At 35.4% G+C, this 16060-nt stretch overlaps 1 protein-coding gene across 2 annotated transcripts in view; it reads right to left on the bottom strand.

The window, feature by feature from the left end:
* LOC102583457 (protein GIGANTEA-like) overlaps positions 1 to 16060 on the bottom strand; it is a 35967-nt gene that overhangs the window by 13756 nt on the left and 6151 nt on the right. For both annotated transcript variants that reach the window (XM_006358977.2, XM_006358978.2), the window contains 5 exons: positions 9522 to 9593; positions 9348 to 9402; positions 9081 to 9223; positions 8683 to 8954; positions 4055 to 4110 (listed from right to left, as the gene is read on the bottom strand). In XM_006358977.2, coding sequence (XP_006359039.1) covers positions 4055 to 4110; positions 8683 to 8954; positions 9081 to 9223; positions 9348 to 9402; positions 9522 to 9593 — 598 coding nt within the window. The remainder of the gene's footprint in view (positions 1 to 4054; positions 4111 to 8682; positions 8955 to 9080; positions 9224 to 9347; positions 9403 to 9521; positions 9594 to 16060) is intronic.

Here is a 16060-nt window from a genome sequence, read left to right as displayed (position 1 = left end):
CTTCCTAAGAAGATTATTCAAGAAGTGGAGGCTATGTGTAGAAGATTCTTATGGACTGGCAATTTAGAGACCTCAGAGAAGGCTTTGATTGCATGGGACAAATTGTGCTGGCCCAAGTCAAATGGAGGTTTGCAATTTCTTGATATTTACACATGGAATAAAGCTGCAACTGGGAAGCTGCTATGGAATGTATGTCAGAAAAAAGATAAGCTATGGGTTGCTTGGATACATAGCTATTATGGGCAGAATGGTGTGTGGAACATACCAGAAAAACAAGCTTCTTGGGTGGTACAAAGAATCCTTAAAGCAGCTCAACATCTCCAAGAGGCTGGCAATACTGAGGCATTTATAAGAGACATGGAAAAATACTCCATAGGCAAAGTATACCTGCAGATGAGGGGTACAATGGAGAAGGTAGAGTGGAGATCACTGGTCTGGACAAATGTGGGAGCTCCTAAATGGTTGTTCATCATGTACCTAGCAGTAAATGGAAGGCTTGCGACTAAAGATGGGTTGGCTAAATGGGGTATGATACAGTCCCCATTATGCCCTCTATGTCAGCGGATGAATGAGGATCATGACCACCTATTCTTTCAATGCTCATATTCTGCAGAAGTGTGGAGCAAAATACTGAATTGGCAAGGGATCAACAGAGGCACAATGCACTGGACAGCTGAGGTTCAATGGGCAATTAAACATATGAAGGGTAAAGGCAGCACAGCACTTGTGTATAAAATGGCAATGGCAAGTTCCTTGTACTACATATGGTTGGAGCGTATATAGCAGGGTGTTTACACAGAAGAAGCAAGTAGCAAGCACAATTATTAGGCATGTTATTCAGGAGACGCATGGAAGAGGGGGTAGATATCCTAAGTTAGCTACTAGATTACATGCTTTAAATATGTATCCGTAAAGGGTAGCCAGTTAGATTTGAAGATTGAGTCTTAGCAAGGATGGAGCTGATGTCCATACCTGCTGTTCTTTCTGTTTTGTAACGTATCACTTGGTAAATAAAATTTTACTTACCAAAATAAAACATTATACAATAGCATAGACAGTGATCAAGATGGTATTGCTAACTTGAAAGGTCATTACATACCAAGCTGAGAACCAGGTATGATGGAGTACTTCTTAGGTATTGAGGCAGCTCAATCCATCAGAAATTGACATTTCATAGCATAAAAATTCTCCCCACATTCTTGAGGAGAAACCATGAATGATTTTAAACCTATGTACACTCTTATGGATCCAAGTGTTAATTTTCTACTAGGTTAGGAGAAGCCTTTTACTGATCCGTAGAAATACAAGAGGTTAGTTGGCATGTAGATGCTCTCACAAGTGTCCCAACCTGATATTACCTTCCAAATGAATATTGTGAGTCAATTTTAGGATTCACAACGTGATTTGTAATGTAAAATATTTTTATAGGTAATGGGAAGAAAACTCCCTTATACAAGTGATATATCAAAAAGTAGAGAATACAAAACAATATGCTTATCTAGGAAAGAAATCCAAACTTTTATAAGAATTAGAATCTCATGGGTACAATAAAAATAAATAATGGACAAGAGGCTATTTCTCAAATATACAAAGTCATTTTCTATCCCTTCAAAAGCTATCCTGAAGATTCGTAATGTGGTAATCATTGGGATGCAATGAGTTGTCCTTCATTAAGAAATATGCTTCAGGAAAAGGAATACTCTTTTTGAGGAAGGTAACAATTGTATTTCTATTAAACAAAACTTAGACACCCCAAAAAAAAGTGCTAAGTTGAGATCTTTACAAAAAAGCCAATAGGTACAAAAGACCACGGTCCAAAAACCTTTGTTCTTATACATTGCCAATTAAATCAACTAAGTCATCTACTTCCCCCAATACACTTTGTTTACACCAAAAAAAGAACAGACTAAGAAAGAACTGCTAGTGCCTTCAGAAAATCTGAAATTCCTTTCTTTCCACACACTCCACCAGATGCAAGCAGGGATGATCTTCCACCAATCATCCTCCCCTCCTCTGTAACCTACACTCCACCAGCTGCGAGTAGAGCTAGGTATTACCCATTGTATCCCCGAAATACAACAGAACATATGCCACAGATTTATAGTTGTCTTGCAGTGAAAAAGAGGTGTTCATTGCTCTCAACCTCCTGTCACATAAAAGACATCTTAAACAAATCTAAAAACCTCTTCTTTGTAAGTTGACTTGAGTTAGGCTTGCTTTCCTAATCACCAACCAAACAAAACAAGACACCTTCATTGGAATTTTTACTTTCCAAACTTGTTTCCAAGGTCAATTCACCTTAATAGGACCGCTATGATTCAGATTCCAATGAACAGATTTTACTGAAAAAATCCCTTTGTTATTCATTTCCCATCTAAGTCTTTCAAGGCAATCAGATGTACCACCAAAAGATCCCAATAACTATAACATTCTGATAAAACTCTCAATTTCCCAATCATTTAGAGCTACTCTAAAAATCAGATCCCAACCTTGTAGACTCCACAATGATTGATCATGTCATGTTATTGTAGACTTATTGAATAAAGGACAAGGAAAGTAGACTTCAAATTGTTCTGCCTAATCCAATGGTCAGCCCAAAAGTCTGTCTTTACACCATTGCCCACAATAATCTCCACATTATTCGAGTTAGGAAAGGGTGACATTCTAATAGATGCTTTGCTTCTGGAATGCTTGTTCGAGTTAGAGGGAATTTGGTGTTCCTAGAATAATAACCAAAATATGCTTGCAAGATCTAATATAGAAGCAGAATATCATTACATGACTATGACAACTTGTGAACTCTTATAAAAACTGTTGTATCAATAACCCTATATTGAATCCAAAATGATGGGCTATTATTAGAACTTATAAATTTGACTATAGCTCGCGTTTGACCATAGATTTTGGAAGTAGATTTTAAAATTTGATCTTCAAACTCTGATCACTTTTTGGGGGTTCCACTCAAAAAACTTCAAACTTTTTCCAAGTAAAATGCATGTCCAAACACAACTTCAAATTCCGAAAATCACAACAAAAACTCAAATTTTCAAATTTGAAGTTTCAACTTCAAAATCTATGGTCAAACGGAAGCATATATTATTTTGGTTCCGTGTTAACCAATGGAGAAGTGCCATGTGTATTTTTATGAAGTCCTAACAAGTCAACCATTAGGTCTTAAGGGTAGTTTTAAGCTAGAAAAGAATGGTGGGCATTTTAGGGTCAATAGGTGGGAGGAGGATAATTTTAAGAGAAAGTTAATAGGATTGGGGTAGTTTTGACCCTTCTCCAAAACAACAATAAAGTTTTCAGAAAATTCTAATGCATGAGCCCCAAAAGAGTATGGAGATGACCTGCCATCTCTGAACCCAATATTGTAAACAATTGAGGGAATTGGAGCGAGCTACTCTTGAAAACCCTACCCCTTATACATAGTTCAAAAACACTCACAGAAAAAGTTATAGTTACTTTACACAATTCAAATAAGTATAGATTCATATAAGTAATCTTACTCAATTTTAAATTCCTAAATATTAGTTCCTATATAGTTCAACCAAGAAAAAATTTAATAACTAAAGCTTTAGTTAGTTTCAAGGTCCTATATGTTAGAAAATTAATTAACTGACAATTTTGTCTAGTGTGAAATCTATTTTTAAAGGACAAAAAGGTGACAAATACTTCGTATTGGGGTTTCATGCTTTATAACAGGAAATACATAGTGGATTTCCTAGGCTCTCTGAAATTAGCTATCTATGTAATCATACTTTGGGAGGTGGCCAGCATACCCTTGCTGATGAATACATGTTACCAGTTTCAAAAAAAAAATACTAGTATATACTAGGCTATGACAATAGATGTGGTAACTAAAAGGATGTCAACAAGCTATCCTCAGATTTTATTAGCAAGGTCTGAGAAGACTTTTAGCATACAACAGATACATTCATTCAAACAAACTCAACAGCAAGAATTTCACGCGAGCGATTTAGTTTTGAAAACTGAATGTGCAGTTCTTGAACCATAAAACAGACACATATTCAACCAATGAAAGTTCACATACCAGTTGATGGTGGCTTTAGTTCTCCAGAAGCATACTTTCCCATAACACCACCACACCTACATACATGAATCACTTTGCTACATCAATAGCATGACAATGTAGTTCTAACTTCCTATTACTCAACGACCTCTAACTGCCTATGAATTAGAGTAAGAACATAATTTAATGAGAAAAAATTCAGGTCAATAAAATGACATAAAGTTCTTTGACTTGAGAAGCACCAAAAACAGATTAAACAAAGTTAGCATCGGTACAAGGATAAAAGAAATAGATGGACCAAAGAAGCGAGCCTTGTGTTTGTGGAGCTATACATATGTACTATCCATGAAAGCTTTTTCAGTATGGGCACAAGCATAAAATAGACTTGTATTTCAGTATGGCAGGCCCAGCAATAAATGGAAGTTTTTGTGAAAGGTATTTAAAAATATGAAAGCTTCAGAAAGCATGTCATGTGGGACTTTGGAGATGATCCTCATGCACTAGTATAGACAAATTAATAGACCAACCTTGGAAAAGTCTCTTTGATTAAAGGGAAGAATGCAAAGCTCTACCTTCTCTGAGGAAGAGTTATTACGGATGTTTTTCAAATAAATACTGGTCTAAAACTACAATTGTAGATCGGAAAATTGAAAATATTTTCAAGAACTCAAGACAGAAAATTCTGCTGAACAAGAATACCAGTTTTGGACAGGACAGTGCAAAGAGATTTGGGACCAGTGGTTTAAGATTAAGGAGGATATTACAGCAGCCTAACTAAAGCAACTGCGAGTGCGTTACATAACCTGAGTTACTGTTATACTAATGTAGACAGCCAAACTGTATATAATTACTATAGCATGTTGATTTTCTGTAGCAGAATTATTTTAGTTACGGCTTCAGCAACAAGAACGATTAAATGGCCAGATCTGACTCTTGAAGGAGACTACTGCCACATGAAATCAGGTAACTACATTATATTTTTTTGTAAAAGGGCCAAATTACTGTTAAACCATTGCAAATAGAGCACCTTTAGCTTCCATTATCGTTTGGAATCAAAAATGTCCTTGACGTTATTTTATTGGCTCACAATTGTCCTCACTAACAGACTTCCAGCTTGGACAACAAACAACTTTAAAAAATAAGTTTTCTTTCTCCTTTCTCAAAGTCAAAGAACTTTATGTCAAGTTCTTTCTCTTAGGTGAACAAACAGACTTCCTTTTGTCTTTCTCTTTAGGTGAACAAACAAATTAAACTTGGCAAGATTTCTCAAAATTTAATTTTCTTTCTCCTTTCTCTCTCTCTCTCTCTTCTTATTCATTCTTTCTTCTAATCCATTCTTCCTGCTTTCCTACTTCTCTTCCCTGCAAGAGAGTCCAAGCTAGAAATGGCTTCCATCTCTTCACAAGCAAAATTTATATATATATATATATATAGAGAGAGAGAGAGAGAGAATTCTTCAAATTAAGTATCAATTCAAAATTTCCATTCATTCAACCAACTAACAGCAAAATAGAAAGTGCAAAGATTAAGTTTCAATAGAGGAGTCAGTAATGGCGGCTTGCCAGTTATTGTTCAAATGGGTTGTGGTCAGTCAATGGTGTTTGGCTTGTTTACATTGCGAAGTAGAAATCTTTTGGTCAATTAATGGTGTTAAGCTCATTTACGTTGCAATGGAGAAGGTTTCTACGACTGTGATATTGATTTTTGTCAAAATAGGCTATTTTTCATGTGGGTCTTAATCAACAAACACCATCAAAAAACCCACTTGCGGCAGAACCCGACAAAGTCGACAAACTTGCTCCATCAACACCACTCCTTCCTCTCTGCCTTTCACGACCAAGAAACCTCAATAGCCACCACTATGCTTGGTGAACTTAATATCTGTTCCCTCGTCACTTTCTCCGCCGGCTAACCGAATTTTACTAAAATGGTGAGCTTAATCTCAGCCATGAAATTTTGATGATGATTCTGGACTTCAGTTTGGAGTGTAAAAAAAAGAAGCAAATGGGTTTTTGTTAATGAACTTGGAATGTTTCCCGTATGGTTCTTTTTTAGAAAATTTCATAAATGGCATTATTTGCGCCAGAATTACGAAAGATAGAGAGATTTTGCTTAATTATGAAACGTTACAGCATTTTGGTTTCAAAACATAGCAGAATACATTGTTTTCGTGCACATAATAAAAGTGAAATACATTGTATCCGCGCACATAATAAGTGTATCTGCACGTGAACAATATCTCTGTAGCGGAATACACTGTATCTGTGTGTAACAATATTAAAATATATATTGTATCCGCACACTTAATAAGTGTATCAGTGGCAATGTCTCTGCCTAACTGTATCAGCACGGATAATAAGTGTATACGCGCGTATTTGCTATAAAATCCCAAATTATCGCTATATTATGTAAATTTTTTAAACAACCGCTATTTCGGGTAAATATAGGGCCTTAGTTTGTTGTGTCACATAATTTTTCCTTCTTTTTCTGGGAGAGGATGGGCAGTTTTGAATGGATTTCTGGTATTTTTCTCAGGTGGATGAGGGATAATTTTATTTCACCCCTTTATTTTAGATGGGTCATGGTTATAAAACGGGTTAATGGGTAAGTGGGACAAGTTAATGGTTTTTTATCCATGTCAAATGCTCAGTTGGACAACTGATATATTTGAGGGCAAATCTGGCCCTTGTTTTAGAAGGTGAAGACATTTTTTATGCCAAAAGTTAATGGAGGGTAAAAGTGCTATATTTTCAATAGTGTAAAGGTCATTTTGGTCCTTTATTCTTTTTTCATGAAACACAACTACAAAATATTCTCAGTTTCATGAAAAGATGTTGAGAGGAGAAGATTCATAATTACACACCTAAGAATTGGTAAATCTGGTAGAACACGAAAAAGTGAGAAAAAACATCTCAAACAACCTTCCCTCATTTTATTTTTTTAGAGAATGAACAACCTTCCCTCATTTTAATCATCTATGTGTACTATTTTGTACTTTTTGTTGAATTAGACAACTTTTTGTGTCCGGGTTAGCTTACGCATTGAATGGGTCATTAATAATCTTGTCTAATCTTATAAGTTATATGAGAACACATCTATCCGAACATCTGCATTTTTGTGGCACTCATCTTGGGGCTAGGCTGGACTTTGGGGGACCAATATTCATTTCCACAAAAATATCACTACTCATAAAACATCACTGATCTTACAATATCACTTTCTGTTGAATGTAGTCATTTCTTTTGTATGAAAGTAGTGTCTTGGTTAGATTATGCGTTGAATGTGGTCATTTTTAGTCTTGTTTGTTCTTATATGAGTGCACATCACTCCTAACATCTGGTTTTTTGCGGCACTCATCTTTCCAATACAACATCACTTCCCATAAAACATCAGTGGTTTTACAACCGGTCTAGAAACCTTGCCTTTCCCTTTGGTGAGTGTCATTCTATCACTTAACGCTCCAGCAGTAGTTCCATTTCAACCATGCTATCGTGATTCCATGAGTAGCATCTTCATTTATCATACCATTCTCTTAGACATTATTTTTTATCGGGTAAAGTATTTCAGTAATAATAACAAAACCATCTTTGCTGTATTCAAGAGGTATACCTAGAAAAGGAGAAACCTACAAAATATGGTTCTCTCCAAAAGACACCAATCTTCTATATAAACAGGAACTACATGGGTGCACCAAAAAAAAAAAACTGATCGGAGACTACTCCTCAAATGAGTAAAGCTCATCTCCACCCCTTCAAAAGCTCTCCTATTTCTCTCCTTCCAAAGGACCCACATCAAAGCTAAAGGAATAACATTCCAAACCCTGTGTCTTCTTTTCCTACCCCCCCCCCTCTTCTTTTCCTACCCCCCCCCCCTCCCTCTTCCATCTGAGCATCAACTCCTTCATGAATCTTGGCCTACATGCCATTCTCCTAGACACTGTGCCTACATTTCTGAATTGTTTGCATTTAGGCATCATAATCCCATCAAATCTCACCTCAACTTCACTTCTCTTATACTGGCTAAATTATTTATTATAATCGTGGTGTTAGGGTCAGCTTGCGCGAATTTCGATTAATTCTACAGGGTGCTGCTACCTCTCACCAGCACAGATATCGGGTAATTTTATCCATCAAAACTTGCACAAATGAGAAGAAATCACCTAGAGTTTCTTCCTCCATTGGGATTTAGACCCAAGACCTCATGATTCTCATTCCACTTCATTGACCACTAGGCCACAACCTTGGGTGCTTTATGATAGCTAAACTTCCAGTGTGTATATTCAGTCTTCTTCTACAATTCTACTTATCCTAGAACTCTTACTCTACGGTGCTTCTCTATAGTCATGCTTTTGATCGACAACATTGCTAGTTTCGTCAATTTGGGTAATATCATATGCAAAAGCATAGGCCATGAGACATCATCCTATATAATGTTAGTTAGCTCATCCATAACTTGGGTAAACAAGTACAGGCTCAATGTCTTCACAAAAAACTTCTAGAGCAAGTGTCAGGAAGCATGCAACACTAGAAATGATTAGAATAGGAAAGTTATATATGGTTTTAACTATTGTTCACGATTAGTCCTTCATCTCGATGAAATTGAAATATGATGAAAAAGTTAAAGTGTATGTAGACAAACTGCATACTTACCAACGGAAGTAATCACTTCTAATACCTAGAGGTGCGGCGAGCAGTATATCAGTAATCCATGGAGACAACGGCCTCAGCGTTTTCCTCTCATGATGCACTGAAGGCATACTAGGTTCACTATCAGCAGATTTACTTGTTGAAGCATGGATTCCTCGGCTGCTTCTGTCTGCTTCGCCACCCTGTTGCACAACTTTGTAGATCGGACGGTTGTAATGTGTCAAAATTCGTAGAATCTCTCCACATGCAAGAGCCCACTGTTCTGAATATTCCTTCTGCATTTAAGAACAAAGAATTAGTATGAAAGCCTCTTCTTTTGCAAGAACTAGAATGTTTGCCAGAAAGATCATTGTATTCACATGGCTCAATTATTCAAATTGATAGTTCAAGATTCTGAATACCTCACTGCTTGGGCAAACCAATGATATAAAAGAAGTGAAAGGTGGACAACTTTTATCATAGTCCAGTGTGCCATCGATGATGCATGAAATAATTGGAAGAATTACAGTATGCCCATGCTCTGGGTGGTGAAGAACAAAAGTCGCTGGAAATCAAAAGCAATCAATCAAAAGACAGATAAAATCAATCAACCTCACAAATAGATGGGAGGAATAATCTTAATGCTGAACTTAAATCAAGGTTATCATCTGGATTAAGTCTTATGATACCTAAAACATCATCAAAAAGTCGGTTTTCCTTGGATGGATACCGGTTCCGTATCAGCTGCCGACAAAATACACATTCTATTACTTTTCCAGAATATTGAAAAGATTCAATTAGATAGAGAAATTATGAAGAAAGAGAGAGTTGTTGGGAGGATAGTTTCTGATGTAACTACATACCTCAGCTATATCTTCAGGAAATTGTTCTGATGTGAACTGACCAAAGTACTCAACATAGGCAGTAATTTGAGCCTACAAAGAGAATGAAGAAGGTTGATATGACTGAAGATACAAATATCAAAAGATAGAAAACAAAAGGAAAAACAAATATCCTTCTTTAGACATTTAAATGTTCAAGAATATAATGCAATAACCAAATCTATGACCTATTCAAATCTAAACAAAAAAAATGCAAGGTCATAATGCTATGGGAAGGAGAGATAGAATGCTCTGAGGGATTTATCATTAAATCTAACAGTGGTTTAATCCCCTGGCCCCTTCAGAAGGAAGGACCTGTCAGGTGATGGCCCTTTTTCCATCTGCCATCAGTGAGCGTGTACATTCCTCTTTTCTTTTTTTTTTGATAAAGTTAACTGGTATTATAAACATAGAAGTACACCAATAGTGAACTCCTGTAGTAATTACATCAAAAGTATAGAGGGTTTACCAAAAAGAAACTAAACACCTATCTCCCTCATAAACTATCTAAGAATAGGGTGATGTCCCCCGGATCCTTGGGGATAGAATGGATACACCAAAAGTAAAAGGTCACTAAACAATTCATTTTAATGCTTTGGAAAGGGATGCTCTTGTTCTCAAAACATCTCTGATTTCTCTCACTCCATATTGTCCACCAGATGCAGGCAGGGACAATCTTCCATCTCTCCTTGTGTCCTGACTGATTTCCATCTCTATTCCAACATGCTAGGACTTCTGCAGTATTTCTAGGCATGGTCCATGTGATACCTCTTCGGTTAATGAAATACTTCCATAGCTTCTCAGTCACTTTACAATGCAAAAAAAGATGGTTTATCGTCTCTGTCTCAGATTCACAAAAAAAACATCTGGAGCATAAGTCCTTTCCTCTTTTTGGACTCACCTTTATTGGTCAGGCAGTGCATATTTACAGAATGTTTTGCTTTTCTTTCATGTTATCCTGGCAGATATTACTCAGCAAAGACATCCTCAAAAAAATGAACAAGAAAATAGACAGAGAGAGATATTTGAATGGTCACATATTCAGAGTGCAATAGAATCCCAAGGCCACAAACATAAGATTAGAGGCCTTCATAGAACAGAAAAGGTAAAGAGATCTGTAAGTCCAAATGCTCCACTTGCCAAACATCTCATCAGGCGGTAGTAGGAAATATTCAAGCAGCTGCAGTGCTTTTCTAATAGTATTAAATTTATTATTCATAAAAATCAGCAGTGACCATCGACATATATCAAAGATTTTTTTATGGATAAGGTAATAAATTTCATTAAAAGAAGAGCCGAAGCAAAGTTACCTTACTCAAAAAAATTAAAGAAGAGCCGAAACATGCCTATGTACAAGTGTACCAAAAAAAAAAAAACCCAAAAAGCTTACAAAAAAGACATGGTTTTCTACTGAAGTTACAATGGATTGCTCTTACTTTTAAATACGTACGGGTCAATGAAGTCCTACAAAGTACCAAATTTATGCACATTGTGAAAAAAGAGCTGTACACTTTATGTTTTATACCGTGTACAACATCAATTTTTCCTTCAAAAGATGTATAATTCATTTTGGGAAGATGCAGATGCAGGATTGGAAATAGATGGAGTATTGTCCCAGCTTGCATTTGGCGGACAATCTGAGAGAAATTCCAGATGTTTTGAAGACATTAGCAGTTCAGTTCAGAGGATTAAGTTGAATTCCTTAAGACTTTTCTGTTTTTTGGTCTAGCCTGAGATACATAGAAGATATTGCTTCTATCATAGACACCCTAGTTATTTGTTAAGACTTCTGTTGCAGTTTTTCTTCTTTTTTCACTTGTAAATATGGTAAGCACTAAGCACAGCCTAGGTGCTGTTTTGATAAATATATAAAATATGTTACCTTCTCAAAAAAATGATGTATAGTTCATTTCCCTCCAAAAATTGCAAGGATGCAAAAAGGAACTGTCTACCAGATTGACTTCTTTATCCTCCATCCAGCTTTATAAAGTAATTTGGTATAATCAATTGCACATTGGCTCTACAGAACAAGCACTACACTGACAGCTAAATGAGCACAAAAGCAGGTGTTTAAGCCTCTAAGGGCTTCTTTATAGCTTTTGCACTTCGAATATCTGGTGCAAAACCCTTTTTTAAGTAGGTTAACTTGTGTATGACATGCCTTGTAAGTAGTACCTCCAAGTAAAGCAATCAACTTTTGAAGGCATTTTGATTCTCCAGATTATTTTCAACAACATCTTGCTTCTTCTGTTCTCTATGGACTAGAAAATTTTAGCACAAGTTCACATAAAACTTGCTTTCCTTTCCTGACTCTCAGATCATAGAGCATTCAATTCCTTTAAATAATCAATCTGATCAAAGAACTAGGTAACCATCTCAACTTCCAAATCTTGTAGGTATTTTCAGTGAAACGGAAGAGAAATGAGAGGAACTCGTCTTGATTATTCCCTCAGGCTATTGGGGTATAAATAACTATGTTTACATGTACTAAAAAGAAAAGGAAATCAATACTCAATTAGAATAGGAGGAAAATAAGCTACCTACTACATTTATATACATTCTAGAATATTCACCAGGATTCTAATAGCTTGTTTGGCCAAGCTTTTGGGAGGCCAAAAGTGCTTCTTTTTCCAAAAAGTACATAAGAAGTGAGGTGTTTGGCTAAAGCTTTTGAGAGAAAATAAGTGTCTTTGAGGAGTAGCGGAACATGTTTTTCAAAAGCTAAAAAAGTAGATTTTCTCTAAAAGCATTTTTATTAAAAGAACTTCTGAGAAAAATACACTTTAGAAGAAAAGTTTAGCCAAACACTAATTGTTGCTCAAAAATGTTTTTAAAATTTATTGGTCAAACACAAACTGTTTCTCACCAAAAGTACTTTTTTAAATTGCACTTTTGAAAACAACACTTTCCAAAATAAGTTCATTTTATGAGCTTGGCCAAAAAAGCTATAACACTCCCCCTCAAGTTGGTGCATACAAATTATATGTACAAGGCTTGCTACATATACATATAACTTGTTCTTGCACCGGCTAGGAACTTGGTGAAAATGTCCTCTAGTTGATCATTTGACCGCAGAAGAACCTTGTGAGAGTGTCGCCTAAGAGTAGCTACTCTAACAGAATAATCAATCTATATGTGTTTGGTCCTCTCGTGAAATACTGGATTAGGTGCAATGTGAAGTGCAGCTTCATCCCACACGAGTTCCATTTTTTAATCTCATCACACTGTCATATCCCGAAATTCTGCTTTTATCCATGATCTAGAAATCATATTTTGTTTCCTACTTTTTCAAGGCACCAAATCTTTCCCAACTAGAACACAATATCCAAAAGTGGATCGTCTGTCACAGAGTAACCCCGCCTTGTATACATCTAAATATCCAACAATTCTCTCATGTCATCAATCTTTGTGAAGTAGTCTTTTCCCTGAAACAACTTTTATGTATCGAAGGATGTGAATAACTACGTTACAATGACAGAAAATCCAAGAACTGACTTACAACACTAACCAAAAAGGTAATGTTGAGTCGAGTCACAATGAGATAATTCAACTTTCCTACCAGCATCCTATATCTTCTAGTCTAGGATTACTAAGAGGCTCCCCTTGGCCTGGTGTGAGACATGTGTCATGGTCCAACAACCACATAAAACAGTTAACTTTGTAAAGGGCTTTAGGCTTCTAGCCATGGAAAAGCCTCCCCTATCCACCCACCCCGCCCCAAACTAAGTATCCTGCCAAAATCTTATTTTCATCTCATTTCCTAACTTGATATTTGTATTGGCTTCAAAGGTGGGTCATAAGCTGCGGATATGTTTCCAAACTCATTGTCCATGAGGGAGAGCACATAACCTATGTACCAAGGACTTTGATTCCCATACTTGTAGAAAATTACCCTCATAAACAATTGTCTTCCTTTCGGTACCTCCATAGCCACTTTATAAGAAAACTATTATTGTGCATCCGTAGATTTCTAATGCCAACCCTTTTTTTCTCCATAACTACCTTATCCCACTTCACAAAATATACACCTCCTAACTTTGTTCTTATCCCATTAAAAGTTTCTCCGGGTTGTATCTAGCTTTTTTGTCGCACTTATAGATATAGGAAATAGAGATATGAGATCAGTGAGTAGCAAGTTAAGGACACTATTAAAGAGAATCAGTCTACTAGATATTCTCTTGTCCCAAATAGCAAGCCTCATGCGGCACTTCTCCTCTATTTTTTGCCACACTTGTTTTGATTGTATCTCGTTGCTAAAAGGCATACCCAAATAATAGGGAATTTTCCAATTTAACATCCCAGAACCTCCCCTAACCTATCAATGTCCTGAACATCATTGACAACATACCCAAAGTTTTTTCCCCAATTTATCTAGAGTCACAGTCCTACTTCAAACACCACTAAGATAGCCCTTAAGTATCTTATTGGTGATTCTTCAACTCCACAAAACAAAAGAGTGTCATGTTCCAAAAAAAGAGAAATTTCAACTCCAATGTTCCTTGAAGTGCCTGGCCGGAATTTCTAATCCATACTAGAGACATAGGTGGTCATCCAAGTCTCTTGGAATTGCAAAAGGTAGTCCCCAGTTTATCTAGTTTATCTTTGTTAGTATGTGAGTCGTGTTAGCTTGGTAAGCACACTCATGCCTCTTTCCCAAAGCGCGTCAATAATAGGGCCACCTCTATGCTTAATATCATTCATTTGGATATATGGGGTTCAAGTCGTGTTAGCTCTTCCTTAAGCTTTCATTATTTTGTTACTTTTATTGATTACTATTCTTGGTGCACGTGGTTATTTTTAATGAAAAATAGATCTGAGCTATTCTCCATCTTTCAAAAATTTCACGTTGAAATTCGCAATCAATTTGGTATTTCCATTAAGAAGTTAATCACTGATAATGCCCGAAATACTTCTCTACTTCTCTCTCTTCTTTTATGTCATCCCAGGGTGTATTGCACTTCTCTTCTTGTGCACATACTCCTCAACAAAACGGAGTTGTTGAGCGAAAGAACAAACATCTTATTGAAACAGCTCGAACATTGCTTATTCATAATCATGCCCCTTTACATTTTTGGGGTGATGTCGTTATTACTGCTTGTTATTTAATCAATCGCATGCCTTCATCTGTTTTGTAGTACCAGAGTCCTCACTCATTCCTCTATCCGGACCAAAATTTATTCCCCCTCATCCGTGTGTGTTTGGTTGCCCCTGTTTTGTTCATAACCTTACCCCTCGAAAAGATAACTTCACCATAAGGTTTTTAAATGTGTCTTTCTCGAGTATTCTCATCTACAAAAAAGTTACAAACGTTTTGATCCCTCTACCAATAAGTACTTCATCTCGATGATACTTTTTCCAAAACTTCTCTGTATTTTTCTCCTAGTACGGAAAATCAGAAGGCCATAGCAGTCCTTCCCATTCAAACTATTCTAACCTCAGCTCCACCTCCAACTCTTAATGTCTATTCCCGACGACCTGAACCTCCTTCTGAACTCTATCTAGTTGGTATTTCTAACTCTAAGGGCATCTCCAACCCCATCCTCTATTTTACTCTCCAAATATAGAGTTCTCTTATTTTTTCAGACAACCAACTCCAACCCAATTCTCTATTTTACTCTCTAAAAAAGAATATTTTCTCTCTCCTCAATATTATATTATTATTTTTATTTTTATTTTATTTTATTTTCTTATTTCATAATATAATTCATTTCTTCTTTTTGCAAATAATCATTCTATAATCTTTATGTAATACATAATTTTATTTTTTTCAAATTCTTCATTTAATATAAAATTCTATTTTAATCTAAATTTCTAAATAACATAAATTGCAATAAATATTATATATAATACATATTAACGAACAATTCAAATATAAGAGAAATCATTGATGAAATATAATTACATCATAAATATTGTACCATCGTAAAATTTATTTTGTAAAATAAATTTTACATAAATACTCAACTTTCAAGTCTATTACGTTACTCTCATAAATGTTCTATTAATGTACCAGGGAGTTCAAAATGAGCGATTTTTTGTCTTTCTTTTTTTAGGTGTAGCTAAAAATTGTATAAATTAACAATTTCATCTTGTATCCAATTATTTCGTGTACTAATTTACTTCACCTATTCCATTTTAAACTATTGCATCAAATATTTTCATGCTCATTAAAATGTGTAGTTTAATAATTTATCACTATAACATAAAAGTAGATTGTTTGAATTATCATGTAAATTTTGTGCATACTTCATAATGAAAAATAATTATAATTTAAATTACATATTTCAAATGACAAAAAAATTTAAAAAATTAAATTAGAAAAATTGTTAATTCGGGATGGAAGTAGTATACTTATCAATAATATGTTTTAGATGTTATATTACTTAGAAAATAATTACAAATATTAGAGACTTAATTAATAATCTTATATAATATAAATAATATTAAAATAACTTTAAATTACATATTTAAAGTGACAATTTTTTTAAAAAAATAAAATAAAAAAATTATTAATTTGGGTG

Source organism: Solanum tuberosum, unplaced genomic scaffold, assembly GCF_000226075.1.
Source record: "Solanum tuberosum cultivar DM 1-3 516 R44 unplaced genomic scaffold, SolTub_3.0 scf00285, whole genome shotgun sequence".
Taxonomy (NCBI): Eukaryota; Viridiplantae; Streptophyta; class Magnoliopsida; order Solanales; family Solanaceae; genus Solanum; species Solanum tuberosum.
The sequence above is the reverse complement of the archived record's forward strand: the minus strand, read 5'-3'. Positions and strand labels throughout refer to the sequence as shown.